The sequence below is a fragment of the Chrysochloris asiatica genome, unplaced genomic scaffold (genome assembly GCF_000296735.1).
Source record: "Chrysochloris asiatica unplaced genomic scaffold, ChrAsi1.0 scaffold00117, whole genome shotgun sequence".
Lineage (NCBI taxonomy): Eukaryota > Metazoa > Chordata > Mammalia > Afrosoricida > Chrysochloridae > Chrysochloris > Chrysochloris asiatica.
This window is the reverse complement of record NW_006408635.1, coordinates 1,467,495-1,492,840: the sequence shown is the minus strand read 5'-3', so window position 1 is coordinate 1,492,840 and position 25,346 is coordinate 1,467,495. Positions and strand designations below refer to the sequence as shown.

The window sequence follows — 25,346 nt, the reverse complement described above, 5'->3', positions numbered from 1 at the left end:
CACACACACAGACATACACACAAATTTGTCTCAAGGAATTGGTTCACATGGTTGTGAGGCTGGTAAATCTGATTTGTAGGACAAGCCAGGTAGCTCAAAACTCTTAGATAGAAGCTGATGCTAAATCCTCAGGTAGAATTTTCTTCCTAGGGAAAAACTCCATTCTTCTTTTACGGCTTTTGAACTGACCAGATGAAGCCCACCCAGACTGGCCACAACAATCTCCTTTACTTAAAGAAAACTGATTATAGATGTTAATGATATCTACAAATTACTTTTACAGCAAGAGCTAGATTAGAGTTGATTTGAATAACTAGACAGTATAATTTAGCCAACTTGACCCACAAAGTGACCATTACTCTTTACTTGACAGAAACATCAAATGTACAGGAAGAAAGACAACCATGAGTCTGACAGAAAGGTACAACAAATATAGAAAAATAAAGGTTATCAAAGTGAAACTACCCTTCTCTTAGACTCACAAGAGCATTAGTTAAAATACTAGCTGTGTATTTGATGTTTTATTTGTCTTGTTTTGAATGTTTGATTTTTATGGAATTTGTTTTCTATGTCATTTAAAAACAACAACACTATTCTTTCCCAACTAGTGTGCTGTTATTGTTCCATTCTCAGTTTATAAACCCCCACAACATAGTTACTACATGGGGATAGCCTCTCATGACACTAATGCTCATCTTCTGCTCTTGAATCTAACAGGTTCATTATCTGAGATACCCAGTTCAAATTCCCAAGCAGAGAATCTAGCTGGTGTCATAGGTTGATGTGATTACCAGGAGGAGGGTGGAAAGGGGAAATTGCGGTTTGGGAAATAATGAGTTTCTCTTTATGGTGATGGAAAACTAGCAATGGATATTGGTTATGGTTAAACAAAATGATTGATGAAATTGGTCTTATTGAATTTGTGCCTTGAGTTGGTACCAACTCATAGTGACCTTACGCATGACCGAATGAAACACTGCCCAGTCCTGCACCAGTCTCCTAATCATTGCTACACTTGAGCCTATTGATGCTACAACTGTGCCGATCCATCTGATTTGGTGTCTTCCTCTTATCTACTGCCCCTCCACTTTAACAAACATGATGTTCTTCTCCTGATAATATGTATGAAATATAAAAGATGAAATCTGATCATCCTGGCTTCTAAGGAACATTCTAGCTGTACTTCTTTCAACACAGATTTACTCCTTCTTCTGAAAGCCCATGCTACTTTTAATATTCTCCTCAAACACCATAGCTCAAATGCATCGATTCTATGGTATTCCTTATTCATTGTCCATATGAGGTTATTGAAAATACCATAGTTTAGGTCACGTACACCTTAGTGCTTAAACTGACATATTTGCTCTTCAGCACTTTAAAGAGGTCTTGTGCAATATATTCGCCTAATGCAATATGTCATTTGATTTCTTGACTGCTGCTTCCATGAGTGCTGATGGTTGATCTGAGCAAAATGAAATCTTTGACAACTGTAATGTTTTCTCCATTTATCTTGATGTTATTTATTGGTTCTATGGTGAGGATTTTGGTTTTCTTTACACTGAAGTGCAACCATATTGGAAACTGTGGTCTTTGATCTTCATCAGTAAGTATTTTAAATCCTCTTTGCTTTCAGCAAGCAAGGCTGTATCATCTGCCTATGGCAGATTGTTAATGAGCTGTCCTCCAATCCAGATTCCATGTTCTTCTTCATATAATCCAGCTTCTTGGATTATTTGCTCAGCATACCAATTGAATACATATGGTGAAACAATACAAGCGTGGCACACAGTATTCCTGATTTTAAACGATTCTGTGTTCCCTTGTTCTGTTTGAATGACTGCCTCTTGATCTATGTACATATTCTTTTTGAACACAATGAAATGTTCCAGAATGTCCATTTCCCACAATATTGTCCATAGCTTGTCATGATCCACACAATTGAAAACCTTTGTGTAGTTAATAAGGCACAGAAAATCAGTTTTTTGGTATTGTGTGCTTTCAGCTAGGATCCATATAATGTCAGCAATGATATCCCTCATTCCACATCCCCATCTGAACCCAGCCTGAATCTCTTATAGTTCTCTGTCAATATACTGCTGCAGCAATTTAAAAAAAGTTATCTTTAGCAAAATACTTGCATGTGATATTAATGATATTGTCTGATTATTTCCACATTCTGTTGGGTCATCTATTTTTGGGATAGGTACAAGTATGGATTTCTTCCAATCTGTTGTTCAGGTAGCTGTCTTCCAAATTTCTTGGCGTAGATGAGTGAGTGCCTCTAGCTCTGCCTCAGTTTGTTGAAAGGTTTCAATTTGTATCCCATCAATCCCCAGGGCCTTGGTGTTTGCCAATGCCTTCTGTATACCTTGGACTTCTTCCTTCAGTATCATTGACTCTTGATCATGTGCTACCTCTTGAAATGTTTCAACATTGACGATTTCAGTTTGGTACAGTGACTATGTTTTCCTTTCATCTTCTTTTGATGATTTTTTACATCATTCAACGTTTTGCCCATTGTTGTTGTTAAGTGTTATCAAATTGGTTCTGATTCATAGTGAACCCTGTATAGGATTTCCAAGGAGTGGTTGGTGAACTTGAACCACTGACCAGTATTGCAAGCTGAGGCTTGAATTTTATCTTTAGTTCTTTCAGCTTGAGAAATGCTGAACATGATCTTCCCTTTTGGTTTTCTGACTCTGGGTCTTTGTACATCTAATTATAATATCTGACTTTGTCTTCTTTAGCTGACCTTTGTATTTTCTGTGAAGCCCTTTTGCCTCCTCATTTCTTCCACTTAACACCTCTGTGCTTTTAGAGCAACTTTCAATCTCTTCTGACACCCATTTTAATATTTTCCTCTGTTCTTGTCTTCTTAATGACCTTTTACTTTTTTCCTGTATGATGTTCTTGATGTCATCCAACAACTCTTCTGGTCTTCAGTAACTAGTGTCTAATGCATCAAATCTGGTCTTGAGATGATCTCTAAATTCAGGTGATATATGTTCAAGGTCATATTTTGGCTATTGTGGACTTATTTTAATTTTCTTCAGCTTCAGCCTGAACTTATAGAGGAGAAAGTGATGGTCTGTTCTAAAGTCTGCCCCTGATCTTGTTTGGTTGATGATATAGAGCTTTTTCACTGTCTCTTTCCAGAGACAGTGTTTTCATTAAGTGCTGTTGAGTCAGTTCTGACTAATAGCAACCCTGTATAAGGTTTGCGAGGATTGACTGGTGAACAAAGTCAGTTTGATTTCTGTGTATTCTGTCTGGTGAGATCCTTGTATGTAGTTTGTCATGTATGTTGTTTAAAAAAGGTATTTGCAAAGAAAATAGTCATTGGTCTTGAAAAATTCTATCATGTGATCTCCAGATTAGTTTCTATCAACAAAGCCATATTTTCCAAGTTTGTTTCCAACCTTTGCATTCTACTCGCCAGTAATTATTGATACATCACGAGTGCATGCTCAATCAATTTCAGATTGAAGAATATGGAAGAATTCGGAAGAATTCTTCAGTTTCTTCATCACTAGCTTCATTAGTTGGTGCATAAATTTCAATAATACTTATATTAACTGATCTTCCTTATAATTATTTAGATATTATCCTGTCATAGACAGTGTTGTATTTCTATATAGATCTTGAAATGTTCTTTTTGGTGATGACTATGACTCCATTCCTCTTCAATTTGTCATTCCTGGCATAGTAAACCATGTGGTTGTAAGATTAAAAATGGCCAATACCAGTCCATTTCAGCTCATTAATGCCTAGGCTATTGATGACGTACATTGTATTGCATATGTGAAAAACATTACATTGTCTTTTGTACTTATCACAATAAAGAACGAGTATCTGTAATACATTTATAGTATAGCATAATATTTAAGACAATGAGCTTTGGCTTCCTAACCTAGGTCTTCTTGTTTGTGAAGAGTTTTTGATCTTCTGTGTCTTCACATTCTCACCTTTACGTCAAGGCTACTGCTTCTTTCCACACAGGACTGTTAAAAAGATGAGATCATGTTGGTCTATCAGTTAGCCTAGTGCCACACTGTAAAAACCAATAAGTAATAGTTATCTCCACCACTACCAGTTGTAGCAAAAACAGATTTCCTTCTCAAAATTATAATATGAGGCACTGTAGGACAAGCACTGGACTGCTAACCACAAGGTCAGTGGTTAAAACCCACCAGTTGCTCCTAGAAAGCCCTATACAACATCATTAAGAGTTGGAACTGACTCTATGACACTTAAAAACAATATGGTTTGTCTCTTCCTGTTAAAATGTGTTATGCAGATGAATCTTAATGATAATAATATAATGCTATCTGTCTATCCTTATGATTTAACGTCTTTTGCTATGTTTTGGAGTTGTCAGAATCATCTATTAGAGAAAGTCTATCAAATACTTTTGATTTTTTTGCATCAGATGCCATATTAAATAGCATTTAAAAAGCATTCAAAGCTATACAGAATGTCCAGATGACTCTATAGCTATTTCTTCTTTTTGCAACAAATGTATCCTATGATCTTTTTTGTCTTAAACACTTAGAACATTGCACACAAAGAAGGAACTCTTGCTTTATACTTAAACTCTTTCCAAGTTTTTACATTTGGAGCTATAATCATTTTCCTTGGATTGTCATTTATACTCTGATCTGAAGTGAGCAAAAATGTCACTTTGAGAACTAACGTGAGTCTGAGACAAGCGATGGCATTTTCAATTTCTTCATATGCATGTGAAAGCTGGACAGTTAATAAGGAAGACCAAAGAAGAAGGACAGTCAGAATGCTTCTTAGAAGTAAGGATTGTGAGGGTTTGTCTGATGTACTTTGGACATGTTGTCAGTTGGAACCAGTTCCTGGAGAAGGACATTATGTTTGGTAAAGTAGAAGAAAAAACAGAAAAGAGGAAGACCTTCAACAAGCTAGATTGACACAGTGGTTGTAGCAATGGGTTATAGAATGACTCCGGACCGGCCGGCATTTCCTTCTGTTGTACATAGGGTTGCTATGAGTTGGAACCGATTTGATGGTACTAAACAACAACAATCTCACAAAGGGCTCCTTTCCAAATACGGTCTAAAGTATGGTATATGAATTCCTCTCCTATCTCCTGAAGGCAGCATTTATAACCTAAATAGAAAACACACAACGACATTCTAGAAAGCACAAGGACACACCAAAAATAAGTTAGCGGGGGAGGCCACGTTGAAAATACAGCACTCGAGGAGATAATCTGTGTAGACTGTTCTCAACAGCCGCATTCTGGGCCCGCTGGAACATGCCTGTCCTTTCAGAGGCAAACAATAGCTTAGGGTTCGTAGGAGGATGAGAAGCGAGTAGCACATCCTTTGACATAATCTTGGAAAGGAGTAAACTCATAACCATTAGTTTAAAATGTTATTTTATCCTGTTTGCTAATGTCTCTAAAAGGATTTTTGAATTCATAATAAAAATACCTTACCATCCCTGAATCTAAATTAGTAGGTTATTAACCTGAGTTTGAAGACAGTTTGCTAGTCTGAACCCTTGAGTCACTAAACTAATCTAACAGATGAGAAGGGTGACTAACATTTTACTTCCAATCCCCACCAACTGAACAGATGAGATACTAATGCTTTATAGCAAAGATTTTGGAAATATCACTCGTTTGGTGTTATATGAAATTGTCAAGGATTTCATTTTATTTGGATCTACAATCAGCACTCATGAAAACAGCAGGAAAAAATCAACATATTCCATTGGACAGATCTGCAGCAAAAGAACTTCTTAAAGTGTTAAAGATCAAAAATGTCACTTTAAGGGACCCAAACCATGTTATTTTCATTCGCCTTATGTGCATGTGAAATATGAACAATGAATAAGGAACAACAAAAAAGAATTGATGCATTTGATTTATGGTGTCTACAAGGAATATTGAAATTCCCATGGATTGCCAGAAAAACAAACAATTCTATCTTGGAAGAAATATAGCCAGAGTGCTCCTTAGGATCCAGGATGATGAGACTTTGTCTAATGTACTTTGGACATGTTATCAGGAGGGATCAATCCCTGGAGTAAGGATATGATTGGTAAAGTGGAGGAATATTAGCCAAAGAAGAGGACCCCCCCCCCTCACACACACACACAACATGATGGATTGACGCTGTAACTACAACAATGGACTCATGTGACAAAAATTGTGAGGAGAGTGTAGAACTAGGAAGTGTTTTTTATTCTTATAGATACAGTTGCTATCAGTAGGAACTGACCTGATAGCACCTAACAACCACCACCACCACCACCACCACAACAACAACAACTCCTGAAGGCAAAACCAGATTTTCTTTTCCCCTTATGGAACATGGCAAAGGGAAAATTGATGCAGCCCAATGGACACGACCCAACTTTTTCATTGTAATTCTAGTCCCTTTCTCTTCCAGGGAGTTGAAGCAAGTGTATTATAATGAATTGTTAATAGGTGGTCTAGCTGATAGTCCCTAGTTATGTGCTTGGCCGTAGCCTGTAAATGTTGGTGGTTTGAGTTAACTCAGAGATGCCGCAAAAGAAATGTTTGTTTCTCTACTTCTCAAAAACCAGTCATTAAAAGCAGTTCTACTCTGACCCACGTGGGTTTGCTGTGTGTCAGAGTCTACTTGACATTACCTAGTCTAGTCTTACCTTCTTTCTCAAAGTATGGTCCATGGGCTGTCAATGACAACATCACCTAGTGTTGTTGTTGTTAAGTGCCTTGGAGTCTGTTTTGACTCATAGAGATCCTTGAGTCCAGTGGCATCACGATTTTAGAATTTCACCCTCATCTCAGCCTGACTGCATCAGACTCTGCATTTTAACAAGATCCTTCGGTGCTGTGTATGCACGTGACATTTCGAGAACCACTGAACGCAGATCATGGACCTGCACAGTGGAGGATTGAAGTTTTCTTCTCAAGTCCATCACCAATTTGCAACTTGGAAACATTACTTCCTGTTTTGCAGGAATCTCCATTTTCTCAACTATGAAATAAAAATAGTTTTCGACTTACTTGGCAAAGCACTTGTGAAGATAAATGAGATAGATCAAAAAGTACCTTATGTTGTGGTGGGAATCCAAGTTCTGTTACTTTATATTGGAAGACTAAGACAGATACTTGTAAGGAAGGATAACAATTGCTTGGGAAACACTTGCCTGGCAGATAGAATCCATTTGTTTTGCTTCAGATGAAAGGGAGGTGGAAATAATAAACTTGACTTCTGTTTTCAGCGGGCAAGAGATGAGTGGGCTTTTCTGCCAAGCTCTTTACAATCTGGGGGAATAAGGCAAATAATCTAGTGCATTGTAATATGAAACTATTAACTTAGAACACTATTTGCCTGAGAACAATAAGTGGGAAATTAAAAAATTTCATTCATTGAAAAGCCTCTTTAAAGTATTGGGATAGCCTATTGGGTTAATATGTCAGAGCGGGGCTTACTCATGGCAAGTGGGAAGCATTCTCACCTCTGTTTTGGGGTCTTGAGCAAGCTGTGTTTTACTTTGCGGTTGTGCCTTCTGGGTGATTTTTGTCCTATGATTCTATTCATCATCAGCTTCCATTATTATTGAATGTCTATTTTATAGCCTCGAGGTAACCTAAGCACTAGCCATTAACAATAGTAAAATAACAAAATAAACTCATTTGGCTCAATCTTGACTTGGTTGGATCATAGGTATGTCCCCTGAGCATTTAGTAATATGTTGTATATCTCTCAGATTGTGACATAAAGAAGCCAACAAGGGAATTTTCTTGACTCCTAACCTAACCTTTCATTACTTTATAGCCCTATGTCTGTGGGCAGATTGGGAACCAGGTTATTCGAGGTCTGACATAAAATCTTTCAGTTTCAGGTTTCCCGTGGGAAGAGAGTGATAGCTAACAGACAAGAAAGTAAGAGAGTGTTTGCCTTTTAAGTTTCCTCCATTTCCCAACAGCTTGAGTGATCTGAGTAGACTTGTTCCTTGCTACCATCTGTAATTTTGAAATGAATTCAAATTCTGGGTATACAATTTTTAAAAAAAAAACATTATTTGGTCATATTTTTAGCAGAATTAGCTTTTAGTGATTCTAACAGGTCCACTTTTCTTTGTGAATTAATTTTTAAATTTCACTGTTTCTTGGTGGATCAAGTTGTACACATATGCACACACACATATACATATATATGTTCACACACATATGTACAGACATTTTTCAGGAGGGACTGGTCCCTCCTGATGATAGGTCAGATAATGTGACATATCATCTGACATATGATTGTCCTATGATTATCTGACCTATCATCAGGAGGGACCAGTCCCTGGAGAATGACATCAATCATGTTTGATAAAGTAGAGGGTCACCAGAAAAAGAGGAGGACCCTCAGTGAGATGGAGTGACACAGTAGTTACAATAATGAACTCAAACGAGGAAGAACTGTGCACGTGATGCGGGGCTGGGCAGTGTAGCATTCTGCTGTACATAGGATTGTTGTGAGTCAGAACCAATTTGACAACACTTAACAACAACATTATTTACTATGTAAAAAGACTAAGAATATATTACATATGAGGGGCTTCAGAAAGTTTGTGGACAGTTTCCATTATCAATTCATTTCACTTTTCTACAAACTTTTTGAAGCCCCCTCATGTGGCTCTATAGGATAAACACTGGTCTGCAAACCACAAGGCCAGTGGTTTGAGCTCAACAACTGCTTTGCAGGAGAAAGATGAGGCTTTCTACTCCTACAAAGATTTCCAGCCTTGGAAACCCTATACAGGGTCGCTAACAGTTGCAACTGACTTGATGGCACTTAACAACAATACCAACATATATACATATACGTACATATATAAGTGAAGTCTTGAAATTCCTGACTCAAAAATCCAGATTTATATGACTCATCAGCTATCCTGAGGTTAATATCTTGAAGTTTGAAAAGTTAGGGAAAGGAATGGGAGAGGAGAGGTAGCTTAACATAAAGTAATATGTTGTTGTTGTTGTTAGGTGCCATCAAGTCAGTACCAACTCATAACGACCTTATGCACAGCAGAAGGAAACACTGCCTGATCCTGGGCCAACCTCACTATTGTTGCCATGCTTGCAGAAGGAAACACTGCCTGATCCTGGGCCAACCTCACTATTGTTGCCATGCTTGAGTCCATTGATGCTGCCACTTTGCCAATCCATCTCTCTGGAGGTCTTCCTCTTTTTCTCTGACCCTCCACCCTATCAAACATGATATCCTTCTCCAGCAACTGTTCCCTCCTGACAATATGTCCAAAGTATGAGAGACGAAGTTTGGCCATCCCGGTGTCCAAGGAGCACTCTGGCTGCACTTCTTCCAACACGGATCTTTTGGTTCTTTTGGCAGCCCATGGCACTTTCCAATATTCTCCTCCAACACCATAACTCAAAAGCATCAATTCTTCTAGGTCTTCCTTATTCACCGTCCAGCTATCACATGTATATGAGGTTATTGAAAATACCATGGTTTGGGTCAGGCACACCTTAGTCTTCAAGCTGACATCTTTGCTCTTCAACACTTCAAAAAGGCCTTGTGCAGCAGATTTGCCTAATGTAATACGTCATTTGATTTCTTGACTGCTGCTTTCATGAGTGTTGATAGTTGATCCAAGAAGAATGAAGTTCTTGACAACTTCAATATTTCTCTGTTGATAAGAATGTTGTTTATTGGTTCAGTGGTAAGGATTTTCATTGAGATGCAATCCATACCAAAGGCTGTGCTCTTTATCTTTATCAGTAAATATTTTAAGTCCTCTTCACTTTCAGCAAGCAAAGTTGTATCATCTGCGTATCGCATGTTGTGTCTTCCTCCAATCCTATGCCACATTTTTCTTCATATAACCCATCTTGGATTATTTGCTCAGCATACAGGTTGAATAAGTATGGTGAAAGAATACAACTTTGTCACACACCTTTCTTAATTTTAAACCATTCAGTGTTCCCATGTTCTGTTCAAACAACTGCCTCTTGGTCCAAGTACAGATTCCTCATGAGCACAATTAATTGTTCCGGAATACTCATACTTCACAATGTTGTCCATAACTTGTCATGATCCACACAATCGAAAGCTTCTGCATAGTCAGTAAAGCACAGGTAAACATCTTTCTGATATTCTCTGCTTTCAGCCAAGATCCATTGGACATCAGCAATGATATCCCTCATTCCACGGCCTCTTCTGAATCCGGCTTGAACCTCTGGAAGTTCTCTGTCAATGTATGCTTGTTGCCATTTCTGTATTACTTTTAGTAAAACTTTACTTGTATGAGATATCAAAGAGATCATCTGGTGATTTCCGCATTCTGTCGGGTTACCTCTCTTTGGGATGGAATATAGTCCTATATAAATATATTGAATATAAAATAATGTTAAAATTAAATTTAAGGCATACATTTTATGCCAACTTATTCCAAATTTCTAAAGTTGTTTTTAACATTATTATATATCAAATGAGGTGTGTAATGTTAATATATAATTACAAACTAATGTATTAGTCAAAAATAATATTTTCTGTCAGTTTTTTAGAACAAAACTGAGTTTCTTTGTGAGCATAGACATTCAAAGAAACGATTGTTTTATTTCTTTGTTAAATATTTGCTTTGCTTCTTTCAGCTTATTGTTAAGTACCATCAAGTCAGCTCTGACTCATAGTGACCCACATAGGATTTCTGAGAAGCAGTTGGTGAGTTTGAACCACGGACCTTGCAGTTCAAACAGATCTTGCGGTCCAGTTCTTATCTTACAGTGCCACACCAGGACTCATTATTTGGAATACATTATTTGTGTGAAAAATGCTGTGATGTTGAAAACTATATGTTTAGATCTTATTTGAAATTAATAGAGTCCTACCTGGCTAGCTGTAAAACTACATGTCCTGGTACTTCTGAGAACACCAATGGGGAAGCAGTTTATGCTTTGGGCTGCTAAACAAAAGGTCGTTGGTTCAAACACACCAGCAGTTCCACAGGAGAAAGATGAGACAGTCTGCTTCCATAAAGGTTGACAGCCTTAGAAACCCAATGGGACAATTTTACTTTGTCACAGTGAGTCAGAATCAACTTGATGATAACAGGTTTGGATTTGTATTTCTGAAAACTGCCAGTCTTCAATCCTAATGTAACTCTGTAAGATCCAAGTGTTTTGTATCTTTGAATACTTTCTAATGTCTCTAGTCTAATATCAGAATTTTTGCCATGACATTTGCTTGGTATTTCTGCTGTGTAAGTTTCATTGACTAAGACAATTTACAGATTATTTCACGGCATTTGTTTCAGAGGTTCATCCATTCGTGCTAGACATCTATGTGAGTTTGAAATTCTTTTCCACATTCTGCCTTATGACCAGGATTCTCATATACAATCTTAGCAGTGGTAGTCAGGCATCATCTAGTTCTTCTGGTTTCATGTCTAAGGAGGCAGCTAGTCACTGAGGCCATGTTGCATTTTTCACATGCTTACTTTCAGGAAAAGCCATGAAACCCATAGAAACTACAGAACATAAGGAGGATAAAAGAAATCTTGTTGTTCATCTTTTTTAGATTATTTTTAGGGACTGAGGGAATAAAATACTGAAGTTCTAAGTGAAGAATTAAAGTAATATCAAGAGTCGATTTCAGATAGTGTCTCCATTATCTGATGCCTTTCAGTTGCGTATCACTGAAAACAAGACCAATATGTCTTAAAAACAAGGCATATTATCTCCCATAAACTGAGAGTGCTCCAGTTGTATCACCAAAATCCATGTTTCAGCTCAATGTCCAATTGATTGGCTCTATTGAAGTCTTGAAATGATTCCTGGAAGCTTCGAATTGACATGATTACATCACTCAGTTCAAGAAAGAAGAGAAGATGCTAACCTAACATACGTAGTTCCTAGTTACGAACAAGGCCCATTCCTAATTGAATTTTTAAGTCATTATTTGTAGATATGTAGGAACAAGCACATATAGTTCTTACTTAGCCCTACATTAGTAAAAGGCTGTACTCTTTACCTACGTGGAGTGCTGCATGTTTCTCCCAAGTAGCATCTCTCATACTCTGGACATATTGTCAGGAGGGTCCAATCACTGGAGAAGGACATGGTGCTTGGTAAAGTGGAGGGGCAGTGAAAAAGAGAAAGATCTTCCAATGAGATAGATTAACACAGTGGCAGCAGCAATGAGCTTCATTGTAACAACAATTGAGGTTCCAGTAGGATCAAGCAGTGTTCTGTTCTTTTGTGCATAGGGTCACTATGAGTTGAAAGTGATTCAATGACATCTAACAACAATCACAACAGGAATCCCAATTCCTTGAGTTTTAACTTTTTTTCTTTATTACATTGAAGTATGAGCTATTGGATGGTTAAATGAAAATGTCTGTTTTTCATTTTGTAGTTACATTCCACTTTACATTTTCCACTTTAAGAGAGACATAGAAAAAGCTCTATAATGAACTATATAGCTTGTAAAAACAGCTACCATGGAATAGTGTTACACCTGAGGGTAAAACCTGCGTACGTCACTGGTATGACACATGGTAGGCATCCAAGTTCTTTTTGGGCAATGAAAGAATAAATAAATGAATGGATAAAATATGGAAATTCTGTGTCTCAAGGTCTGATTTGATATTTCTCGGGATTTCGCACCATAATGTCTGATGCTCTCTTGGATTCTAACTGGATTTATCATTATTGTTTTTCTTTATAGAAGAAACAAAAGCATCTGAAGATGATGAAATGGAAAAGCTCTACAAATCATTAGAGCAGGCAAGTTTGTCTCCTCTTGGGGACAGAAGACCTTCAACTAAAAAGGAATTGAGAAAATCTTTTGTTAAGCGATGCAAAAATCCATCCATAAACGAGAAACTCCACAAAATCCGAACTTTGAATAGCACATTAAAGGTAAAACATTTCAGACTGTGAATGATCTCTTTGAATGTGGTGAAAGGAATATCTGATTTTCGAGGGAGATTCATGCTCATCAGAGTGGGTTTGTGTGGGTGGAGGGAAGGACAGAGAAAGCAAATGGAGTCTTTCTAGGATGAGAAGACCCTTATAGGTTGTTTTAGTACTAGGATGTTTGAGAAGTTCAACCTGTAGCATCTAAGGCCATTTTCCATAGTAGACCTTGATTTTTACATTCACTGATATAACACTTAAAATTTTAAGCTACTAGAGGGCAAGGATCAAGGAGCTCTGGTAGCATAGTGGTTACTAGTTGGGCTGCTAACCTCACGGTTGGCAGTTCAAAACTACCAGTTGTTCTGCGGCAGAAAGATGAGGCTTTCTGCTCCCATAAAGATTTACAGCCTCAGAAACCCTGTATAGGGTGGCTATGAGTCGGAATCAACTCCACGGCACATAACAACAATAGAGGGCAAGGATCACGTGCAATTTTTTTTTTTTTTTTTTTTTTTTCCTTGTGCCTAGCACATTGCTGAGTGATGCCAACGGTTAACACGCTGACTACCAAGTGAAAAGTTGTTGGCTTGAGTCTACACAGAAGTGCCTTGGAAGAAAGGCTTTAAATCTCCTTCTGAAAAGTCATAGACATTGAAAACCATAGATGGTTGACACAGTCCTTGATGGAACCTGGTTTTATTCTGACACATACGGGATTTCCATTGAGTTGGAATCCACTTTGTGGCAACTGGCTTGGTTTTGGTTTGGTACCTAGCACAGAACTTGGTTCAATGACTATTAGTTAGTCTGAGACATCCAGCTGGTGAGCATGAACAGTAGTATTAATAAGATCTTGGCATTTCAGTAGAAGATGCCATTCTTCTGTGCTACACTCAGAACATCTCTAGATTCAGTGACTCAACAGTAGGCAACAGAACCAAAGAATATCATGTGAGCTGGGCAGTGGGAAGCTAATCGGCAGATGTTTCAAGTGTTTCCACAATGTTAATAAGGATGGTGTACAGTATGTACGGAAGCTGTTTTCAGGGCCTCCTGTAACTGAAATGGTTCTTTATAACAAAAGCATCCAGCTTGTCCATTTAGATGATCCCATGACACACAACCACCACCACCATGAACAAGAGGAGGCAAGGATACTTTGTAAACTATTCCTGAATAAGCAGTGGATTTATTGATTCTGAGAAGCCTTGATAGACCCTGCACTTTAATTCTGTTTTGTACATGTCCTAAGAATTTTGAATCCCTTTCCAGGAAGAATCACACAATCAAAAAAACAAGGCTACAAAAAGGAGCCTGAGTGATTCTTGGCCAGGTGTCCCAGTTAGTCAATAAAGACTTAATCCCTTCCTCCAAAAGGCTGTGGAAATGAGATGAGAAATAAGAGGAAAGGGCATAGTTTAGCTATGCAAAGAGAATCCAAATGCAGAAATGCCAAAATTTGGAGAGTCTTCCTAATATTTAATGATGAAAGATAATACTAACAGCTGTATTAAAGGAAATTACGTTAGATTTCACAGAAGGCCAAGTTGATATATATTTGGTCATTCACTGTAATATATCCTTATGTGTTTAGATCTTGTCTTATTTGCCTGTGATAACCAACATAAAGCCAAAAACCCTGTTGCATTCCGATTCTGACTCTGTGTGTTGAAGTAGAACTGCATTCCATAGGATTTTCAATGGCTGTAATCTTTTAGTCATTTCCAGGGAGAAAGATGAGACTTTCTACCCTTTAAAGTTTTACAGCCTTGGAAACCCTATGTAGTAGGGTGGCTGTGAGTCGGAATGGACTCCACAACACATCACCACCACCACCACCAATCTCATGGAAGTAGATTGCCAGGTCTTTCTTATATGGCTCTGCTGGATGGATCTGAACTTTCAACCTTTCGATGAGCAGCTGAGTGCAATCTGCTTGCTCTACCCATGAACCTACATGATCACTGGCATCTGTTAAAACAGTTTTTACTGAATACAGATTTCCTGAATCCGACTATGCATCAGGCACTACTATAGGGCACTAAGATCAATGAGTGGGCCCCATTGTTCAGAGCAGAAGAGAGGAAGACAAATAGTGAAAATGCAATAAAATGAAGTCTGTGGTTGATCTGTGTGTAGGTTGATGTGGGAGTGCTAAGGAAGGAAGCAGCTGATTGACTGAGAGCGCCAGGGACATCATAAAGGTGTTGACAACTGACCCATGAGTGAGAGTAGGATGTCAGAAAGAGAAGGGCAGGACATTCAAGGAAGAGAAGCTAGCCCAGGCACATGTTTATCCGTGGATATTTTGTTGCCTTCCATGTTGGGTATAACAGGAAATCAAGATAGAAGGCTGGACTATGCAGTTAAGATTGCCAAAGAATTTCTGAGAGAAGCAGTCTCCGGGACTGCCATCTTCACAGAACCATGCCCACATCTGGACATGGCGAGTCCATGTAAAAAAGAATTCAAAGATTTCACTAGTCAATATAGTCTATGGGTTCTTGTTTTCCAGGCACTGATGAAGCCAGCAGTGATTTTTCTTCTCCTAACGTATTAAGGAGCTCTGGTAGCGTAGTGGTTACGAATCGGGCTGTGAACCGCAAGGTCATCAGTTCAAAACTACCAGCTGTTCCACGGGAGAAAGATGAGGCTTTCTACTCCCGTAAAGATTTACACCCTCGGAAACCCTGTACAGGGTCGCTATGGGTCGGAACCGACTCGACGGCACTTAACAACAACAACACCAACGTATTAAGGAGTCCTGGTGTGGTGCTGTGGGTTAATGCGCCAGACTGCAAAGCCATTTGAACTTCAAGGTTGGTGGTTCAAGCTCACCAGCTGCTCCTTGGAAACCCTATACAGGGTTGCTATGGGTCAGCATTGATTTGACGGCACTTAACAATAACAACGATGTATTAAGGAGCTCTTGTAGCGTAGTGGTTATGAATTGGTCTGTGAACCTCAGGGTCAGCAGTTTTAAACTACCAGCTGTTCCGTGGGAGAAAGATGAGGCTTTCTGTTCCCGTAAAGATTTACAGCCTTGGAAACCCTGTACAGGGTTGCTATGAGTCAGAACCGACTCCATAACAACATAACAACAACAACAACAACATTGTATTAATTATCAATTGCTATAGGTAACAAATTCTCTCAAAACTTAACAACTTAAAAGAATTGTTGTTGCTGTTGTTAAGTCCCGTTAAGTCTGTTCTGAGTCATAGAGACCCTGTATAGGGTTTCCAAGGAGCAGTTGTGGGTTTGAACTGCTGACTTTGCAGTTCAAACTGACCTTTTGGTTAGTGCATTATCCTGTAGTGTCACACCAGGGTTCCAAGAGAAGAACTGACATTCATAATTTCACAGCTTCAAAAGACAATGGTGGTTTAGTAGTTTCACTTTCCAGGTAGGTTTGAACCGCAAGGTTGGTGGTTCAAACTCACCAGCAGCTCCTAGGAAACCCTATACAAGATTTCCATGGGTCAGAACAGGCGCAATGGCACTTAACAAAAACAATAACATGTAGGCAACCCAGTTCTGTTTATAGCCAATGCGCCTCATGCATAACCCCCACTCATTCCTTGGTGGAGGCTCGTGTGCTGCTATGACGTGGAACAGATTTCAGCAGAGCTTCCAGACCAAGATGGATTAAGGACAAAATACTGGTGATCTATTTCAGAAAATCTAGCCAATGAAAACCCTAGGGAGCGCAGCAGTTCAGTCATTGTGCATAGGTCACTGTGAGTTGGGGATCAACTCCAGGGAAACAAACAACATGTCACCATTTCTAGGGTTTGGGAATCCAGGTATGGCATGGTTGGGCACTTTTGCCACAGGGTCTCTCACAAACTGTAGCCAAGGTGCCAGTTAGGGTGTCATCATCTTAGGGCGTCATGGGGATGTTGGCAGGATCCAGCCCATTGTGTGTTGTTGGATTAAGACTCTTGGCTACTCACTGACTACTGGCTGAGAGTTCCCCACCACAATGGTCTCTTCACAAGGCAGCTAACAACCTGGAAAACAATTCTCTCAGAGTGAGTTAGTAAGGAGAGTGAGAGAGATGGATTATTTTGCTAATTCACTAATTCAGTAGTGACATGACATCATATTTGCTTTAGAGAGAAGTCATTCGTTCTAGCCATGTTCAAGAGGAGGGAGTTACACAAAGGAATGAACACCAGAAAGCAGGGGTCACTGGGGCCCATCCCATGCCCAGCCAGAGAACTGCTCTCTGTAGATTCCTGAAAAGTGGTCCTTCTGTAACCCATTGCCTTTGATTCTATTCCAACTCTAGTGATCCTAGAGAACAGAGGAGAACCCCAAGGATTGCCAAGGCTGTAATCTTTACAGATCAGACTGCCACATCTTTTTCCTGTGGGGAAGTTGGTGGGTTCAAATGCCTGACTTTCTAGTCAGCAGCCAAGATATTAAGTACTGCACCACCAGGCCTCCTTAACCATCCCCCCGGTCCCTTAGACCCTTCCATAGTGTGATGTTTGGGGGCTGATGAGATGCAGCTTATATTATGTGGTCTCATCACCCTCATTTGCAGGTGATGGAACTTGATGAGGTAGAGATTGGATTTGCTGGGGACAAAAAAAAGCACATTGACCTAGTCAATGGAGAAAGAATTTGGGACCTGTATGTTTATTCATTTAAAATGGCTATATAGAATTATTTTTAACTCTCATTAAAATTCAAAGCAGGCAGGATAGTGGTTACTTTAGAGGAGAACAGGAGGGTAATGACCAGGAGGGGAAATGAGTGGTTCTGAAGAGCTGGAATATACTTCTTTCTTGACCTCAGTTGGCATACTAGGTTAAGAGTTGGGTTGCTAACCATAAGGTCAGCCATTGGAATTCACTAGCTGCTCTGTGGGAGAAAGATTTCTTCTCCCATAAAGATTTACAGCCTCAGAAACCCTATATAGGGTCACTATGAGTCGAATCGGCTCAGTGGCATTGCGTTTGTTTTGGTTAGTTTGGAGCTCAGTTTGGTTACATATTTGTATTCATTTGGGGCTGATTTATCAGGTGGAAACCCTATTTGTGCGTGTGCTTTTCTGTAGGCATGTCACATTGCCATAAAAATGCTTGTTCTTTTAAGAAACTTCAAAGCTGCAGTGTGGAAAAGCAAAGACAACAGGGTTTCAGGTAGAAATGAGGAAGTGGTTCTAGTTGCTGTAGGCACATCATTTTATAAATGTCCAAGAATTGCATTGGAAAGAATATTCTTCAGGGAAATTCTTCTAAGATGTTAAGTGAAGGATCATGTCATACTTAAAATGTCAATCTTTAGGAACTTTTGGCAGCTTAACAGTCCTAGTGTGGCACTGTGGGATAAAGCACTGGACCAAAAGGTCAGTTGGAACTTCAAGTTGGCAGTTCAAACTCACCAGCTGCTCCTCAGAAACCTTATGCAGAGTTGCTGTGAATTGACACTTAAAAACAATATCAGTCATTGATTTCGTTTTAAGTGGAATGATCAACGGGACCGGCTGAGACTTTCTCTTGGTGGTGGTGGTTGTTAGCTGCTGTGACATTGACTTGAGATTTATGGAGACCTCATGTGTTACAGGACACCTGGTGGAACACTGTAGGATAAGTACTGGACTGTGTATCTGAAGGTCAGTGGTTCAAACCCACCAGCTGCTGCTTGGAAGTCCTATACAGGGTTGTTATGAGTTAGAACTGACTCCATCACACTTAACAACATGTGGTACAGACTAACACATGAAGCTTTTAAAGTAAAACTTCTCCGTAATATTTTCTTAGCTGTAATCTTTGCAGAAATACATCGCCATGTATTACAGAAATACCTGTCTTCCATGGTGTCTCCGTGTGGGTTTAAACCACCGATCTCCCTTCTCTTGGTTACTCTGGCCAGTGTTGAAACAGGGATTAGCTCATCTTCCCTGTAACTTCTCTGTAAGAAGACATTTCCAATGTGATGTCCTGGATCAATCCAAATATTAAATATTTGGAATGTAGAATGAAAATGCAGCCTTCTGTCTTCCACTGTTTATTTTTGGCAGCAAGATCCAACTTTGCCAGCACGCCGGATACCAAGGCAGGAGTTGCAAAAATGCTTCAAATCATTTGGTACCTCCTGCATGGTGCTGGAGTATCCGGAGGCAAGGGAACAACAGGTACATTTTGTGCTGCTGATGCTGACCCCCAGGTGCCCAGCAAAGTCAGGGACTCATGAGACATCCCTCCTTTGTATTCCTTTCATCGTTTTTCTTTTATCCGTGTGAAAGCACTCAGGTTGAGGCAAATGGCAAGAGATTTGAATTGTTTAGAGCCAAAAGTGTTATGAGAAATATTAGCCTAATGCCCAAAGTTGGAGAGGCCATATCCTCAAGTCTTTGATCAGATTTACAGGGGGGATTACTGCATTTTTGTATTTTTAAATTCAAGTTCCCAAATTTTGTGAATCTGCAAAGATTTAATGTAGCTTTAAAAAAAGAAAGAAAGAAAAATTGGATCTTCTTCTAAAGCAGATGTCAAAAGTTTTTAAGGACAAAGTAAATCTCCTTAAATAACTTCACATATAATAGTGCTATGAATTGACTGAGAGGTTGGTAGTTCAAAACCATCAGGGGATCTGAAGAAGCCAGTTCTGACAATCTGCTTCTGAAAGATCACAGCCTTGAAAACCCCACAGGGCACATGGGATCGCAATGAACTGGTGTCAACTTGATGGCAATTTACAACTATAACAACAAAAGTAATGATGACATCAGAGGATGGAAAACATTATTATTACTTCTAATATTATTGAAGAGGTAGTTTTGAAACCTAAATGTTGAGAACTCAGAGAGGAAAACAAAAATCTCTTGGTCTTGCCTGACGTTCTACAAGCAATTGCTTAAATAGCTAGTTATTTGTTGAACCTTCCTTGGCTCTGCTTCTGGTCAGCCAGCTTGCTCTTTCTCTGGTTGTATTTTGACTTCACCATTTTTCTATATTTCTCAAATCCAAATATACCTCTTGACCTCAATCTATCACCTTATCCTTGCTCTTTTGACTCATAATTTACAAATCTCAAACTAATAGGATGTGTGGTACTTTTCCCATGAAATATTTATTATCCTGACCAATTCTGAAATATGGAAGAAGAAAATGGAGTAAAGCAAAACTTTAAGCTCTTGTTGTTAGATGCTGTCGAGTCAGAGCCCAGGTACAGAAGAATGGAACACTGTCCCCTCCAACGCTATCCTCATGGTTGTTGTTATGATTCAGCCCTATTGTTGCAACCACTGTGTCCATGTATCTTATTGAGGGTCTTCCTCTTATTTACTGACCTTCTACTTTACCAAGCAGGAGGTCCTTCTCCAGTAACTGGTCCCTCTTAATACGTCCAAAGTATAAAGTACCTGGTGTGGCTCTGTGGATGAATGCGCTGGACTGCAAAGTCAGTTTGAATCACAAGGTTGTTGGTTCAAGCTCACCAGCCATTCCTCAGAAACCGTACACAGAATTGCTATAGGTTAGAACTGACTTGATGGCACTTAACAACAACAAAGTACATGAAATGAAGTCTCAACCATCCTGGCTTCTCAGGAATATTCTAGCTATACTTCTTCCAACGCAGATGTTTTCCTTCTTCTGGAAGCCCCTGGTTGCTGTTAAGTGTTGTTGAGTCAGTTCCAACCTACAATGACCCTGTATAGGGTTTCAAAGGAGCATCTGGTGAGCTTGAACCTCCAGCCTTGCAGTTCAAACTGAGTTTGCAGTCTAGTGCATTAATCCATAGTGCCACAGCAGACTCCTGGAGGCCCATAGTTGTTGTTGTTAGGTGCCATCGATTTGGTACCAACTCACAGTGACCTTATACAAAACAGAATGAAATACTGCCTTATCCTGGGCCAACCTCAAAATTGTTGCCACGCTTGAGCCTATGGATGCTGCCACTTTGCCAATCCATCTCAATAGGGGTCTTCCTCTTTGTCTCTGAACTTCCACCTTAGTAAACATGATATCCTTCTCCAGCATCTGGACCCTACTGACAATATGTCATAGGACATATAAAATTCTTTGCCAACACCATATCTCAATAGCATAAATTCTTCTTTGGTTTGCCTTACTCATTGCCCAGCTTTGTACTGTAGCTGTGTTCAGGCACCCTCAGTTTTCAAACACTAAGCTAACCTTAGAATATAAAAAATACATTTATGTGTCACTAATCTACATGATAAGCAATCCTGGTGGTGCAATAGTTAAGTACTCAGCTTCTAACCTAAAGATTGGCAGTTTGAATTTACCCATGCGAGTCCATAGTCAAAAGACCTGGTGATGTGGTTCCCTAGAGATTGTAGCCTGTAAAACCTACTGGGATGTTCTTCTCTGTCACGTGGTGTTGCTATGGATGGAAATCAACCTGATAGCACCAAACAGCAACAATAATGTCCATGCTAATCTCTGTTTTAAAATCAGAAAGCATGTGTGCCAGAGCTGTAGCTTTCACTATACTTATTCAGTCTGTATGTTGAGCAAATAATCCGAGAAGCGAATTATATGAAGTAGATTGCAGAATTTGAATGATGCTGTTGGAGAAGAATATTAAAATACCATAGACATCTCGAAGAGCAAACACATCTCTGTTGGAGATTGTTTCTCATATTATGGACATTATCAGGAGGGACCAGTCCCTGGAGAAGGACTTCATGCTTGGAAAAGTGGAACATCAGGGAAAAAAGATAAAACTCCAATGATATGGATTGTCACAATGGCTACAGCCATGAGCTCAAACTTAACAACGATTGTTACAATGGTGTAGGACTGGCAGTGTCTTCCTCGGTTGTGCCATCCGGTCAGTAGAAGTCAAAACCAACTCAACAGAATTTAACAACAACATCATTCAAAAGAGATTGACTTAGATACACCCTACAGGAATCCTTATTAACATAACAAAGAGAACCCATTCCCAAATGGCATTATAACCACAGATGAACAGGTTAGGATTTCCAACACACGTTTTAGGGGGACATAATTGAATCCATATAGACATATATTCATATCCTCCAATCAATATGTGCTGAAAGCATAATATATGCCATTCATTCTTTCAAGCATTTGGGGACGAAGCAATGCACAAATCAGACAACGTTCCTGCTCCCGCTGAGTTAACAATTCAGCAGAGGAAGAAATAAAATAAAGCAGTACTTATTATATTTATGCTAAATGATTATTGATAAATTTGATAGAGAACAAAAAAGAAGGGCGTGTGGAATGCTGAGGGATGTATTTTTAAATAGCACAGACATGAAAGAACTTATAGAACAATGGAATTTTAGTAAAACCTGGAAAAGATAAGAGTGTGAGCCTGAGAATGTTGGAGGTGGAGGTTCCAGACAAATGGAACAAAATGCAAATACCTTTGGGTAGGTGTATGCCTAGCACGTTCAGTGAAGACATTAGAGATCAGTGTGGCTGGAGTGTGCAGTAGGAGAGAGGGGCTACAGAGAGCAGCACAGGGTCAGAGGGAAGCTAGAGACCATATCATAGAGGGTCTCACTGCCATTGGCAGTACGTGGGCTTTCACTCTGAGTAACATGGAAAACAGTTGGAAGGTTCAGAGAAGAGAGGTGGCATGATTTGACAGGCTTTGAGGTAGGGGGGCGTCAGGATTTGCTGGTAGATTAGGTCCAGTGTTTAGGTCTGAGCAGCTAGAAAGATGGAGTTGTCATTAAGTGGTATATGGGAGATTGGCAGGAGCAGGTTTGGGTGTTAGAAGTTCAGAGTAGAGAGGATAACAGAAACTTAGTTTTAGATGTGTTAGATTTGAGAAGTCTATTTGTGTTCAAGTAGGGATTCTGGAAAGAAAGAGCAAAACTTAGGGTACTCAGGAAAGAAGTCAGGTGGAGGCTAAAGTCTGGGACCATCTACATATGCAGAGAGTAGGGGGTGTTACAGAAGATCACCAAGATCCTAAGTGTAGATAAACAGAGAAGAGGCGCCAGAATGGAGCTCTGAGACACTTCAGTGTTAAGGAGAGCGAAAAGCCGTGGCTAACATGGGATGAGAAAAATCAGAAGAACATGTCGCAGAAGCCCTTTGGTGAAAGTGTTTCAAGACAAAGGAACAGTTCAGTTTTACAGGCCATTAACAATAAGTTGAAGATGGGTACTTGATTTTTGAATTTAGCAACATGTAGATGATTGGTAAGTACTGAATTGCTAAATGCGAGGTGGGCTGATGTAACCCGTCAGCCACTCTTTGGCAACCCTATACAGGCCTACTATGAGTTGGGACTGACCTGATAGGACAACAGATCGTTGCTAGATTGCTGGTGGTGTGGTGAAATGATTGGCTGCTAACTGAAAGGTCAGGGGTTCGAACACATCAGCTGCTCTGTGGGAGAACAATGTGACAGCTTGCTTCCATAAAGATTTGCAATTTCAGAAACTGTATGGGGATGTTCTACTCTGTCCTATTATTGCTATGAGTCAAAATCAGTGGGTTGCTTTTTATTTATTGTTTGTTTGTCTAGGTGATTGATGAAAATCACAAGAGTGACATCAACAGTCCCTCCCACAGCATTCTCTCCTGTTTAGTAGGTTCAATAATTCACTGCAATGACCACACACAACTCAGACACTATACTTGCAGTTATGAGTTTTATTAAGGAAATTGATAATTTATAATTCAGGATTAGTAATGGTCATAATACAGTTTTTTCTGTTAGTTCAGCCTCTTTTAAACTGTCTCCAGATGCAGGTCTGTCTATCTGCCTGAACAATAATATTACAAAGCTCTTTTAGGGCTGCTGATAAATGCTTCCAGAGCACATCCCTAAGCCTCAGGGTGAAGGCACTTGGCCCCAGCTCTGTAGGTGAGCAAATTTGGTGTTTGGTGCCCTCAAGTTGGTTCAGACTCAGAGCGAGTGTATGCACAACAGAACTAAACACTTCCCCGTACCGTGCCATCCTCACCATTGTTATGGTTGGGCCAAATGCTGCTGCCAGTGTGCCAATCCATCTCGTTGGAGGGTATTTACACTTTTCTGCCAACCCTCCACTCTTACAAGCATGATGTTCTACTCCAGCGAGTGGCTCCTCTTGATAACATGACTGAAGTATGAGAGAAAAAGTCTCAGCATCCTGACTTCCAAGGAGTATTCAGGTTGCACTTCTTCCAACAAATTGGTTTGTTTTTCTGGCAGTTCATGGTGCTTTCAACAGTCTCTAACACCGCAACTCAAATGCATTGTTTCTTCTAGGATCTTCCTTTTTCATTGTCCAACATTCATACACATCTGAGGCGATTGAAAAATACCATTCCTTGGGTTAGGCACACCTTAGTTCTCAAACTGATATATTTACTTTTTAATATTTTAATGTGTTCTTGTGTAGCATATTTGCCTGATGCAATATGTTGTTTGATGTCTTAACTGCTGTTCCCATGAGTGTTGATTCTAGATCCAGGCAAAATAAAGTTTTGGCAACTTCAATCTTTTCTCCTTTTATCTGGATGTTATTGGTCCAATTGTAAGGATCTTTGTTTTCTTTATACTGAGGTACAATCCATACTGATGACTGTAGTCTCTGATCTTCATTAGTAAATATTTTTAAGTTCTCTTTGATTTCAGCAAGCAAGGTGATATCATCTGCATATCTCAGTTTGTTAATGAATCTTCCTCCAATCCTGATGCCAATGGTCTTCATATAATCTAGATTCTCAGATTATTTATTTAGCATACAGATTAATTAAGTAAGGTGAAAGGCTACAACCTTTCCTGGTTTTACGTGATTCAGTACCCATTTGTTCTGTTCTTTTGGTTTATGTATTGGCTCCTCAGGAGCACAGTGAAATGTCTGGAATACCCATTATTCACAGTGTTATCCATGGTTTATCAAGGTCCACACAGTTGAAAGCTTTTACATGTGAATAAATCACAAATAGATATCTTTCTGATATTCTCTGTTTTCAGTCAAGGTCCATCTGATGTCATCAATGAGATCCCTCGATCTACATCCTCTTCAGAATCTGGTTTGAAGTTTTGGCAGTTGCCTGTCAGTGTACAGTTGCAACCAATTTTGAAATATTTCAAGCAAAATTGCAAGTGATATTAATGATATTGTTTAAATATTTCAACCTTCTGTGGGATCACTTCTCTTCAGGATAGAATCAGTTGGCCAGGTAGCTGTCTTCCAATTTTTTGTCATAGATGAGAGAGAGCTGTCAGTGCTGCATCAGTTTGTTGAAAGTTTTCCATTTGTATTCTGCCAATTCCTGGAGTCTTGTTTTCGCCAATGCTTTCAGTATAGCTTGGACTTCTTCCTTTAGTATCATTGGTTCTTTTTCACATGCTACATTTTGAAATGGTTGAATATCCACCATTTCTTTTAGGTACAGTGACTCTCTGTATTTCTTCCATCTTCCTTTCATGCGATGTGCTTCATTAAATAATGTGCCCGTAGAATCCTTCAGTATTGCAAGCT

The 25,346-nt window shown here is 39.4% G+C and overlaps 1 protein-coding gene across 1 annotated transcript in view; it reads left to right on the top strand.

Annotated features, from left to right (window-relative positions):
- Positions 1–25,346, top strand: part of IPCEF1 (interaction protein for cytohesin exchange factors 1) — a 162,876-nt gene that overhangs the window by 132,385 nt on the left and 5,145 nt on the right. Inside the window, exon 9 of the mRNA XM_006868475.1 lies at positions 12,708–12,901. Coding sequence (XP_006868537.1) covers positions 12,708–12,901 — 194 coding nt within the window. The remainder of the gene's footprint in view (positions 1–12,707; positions 12,902–25,346) is intronic.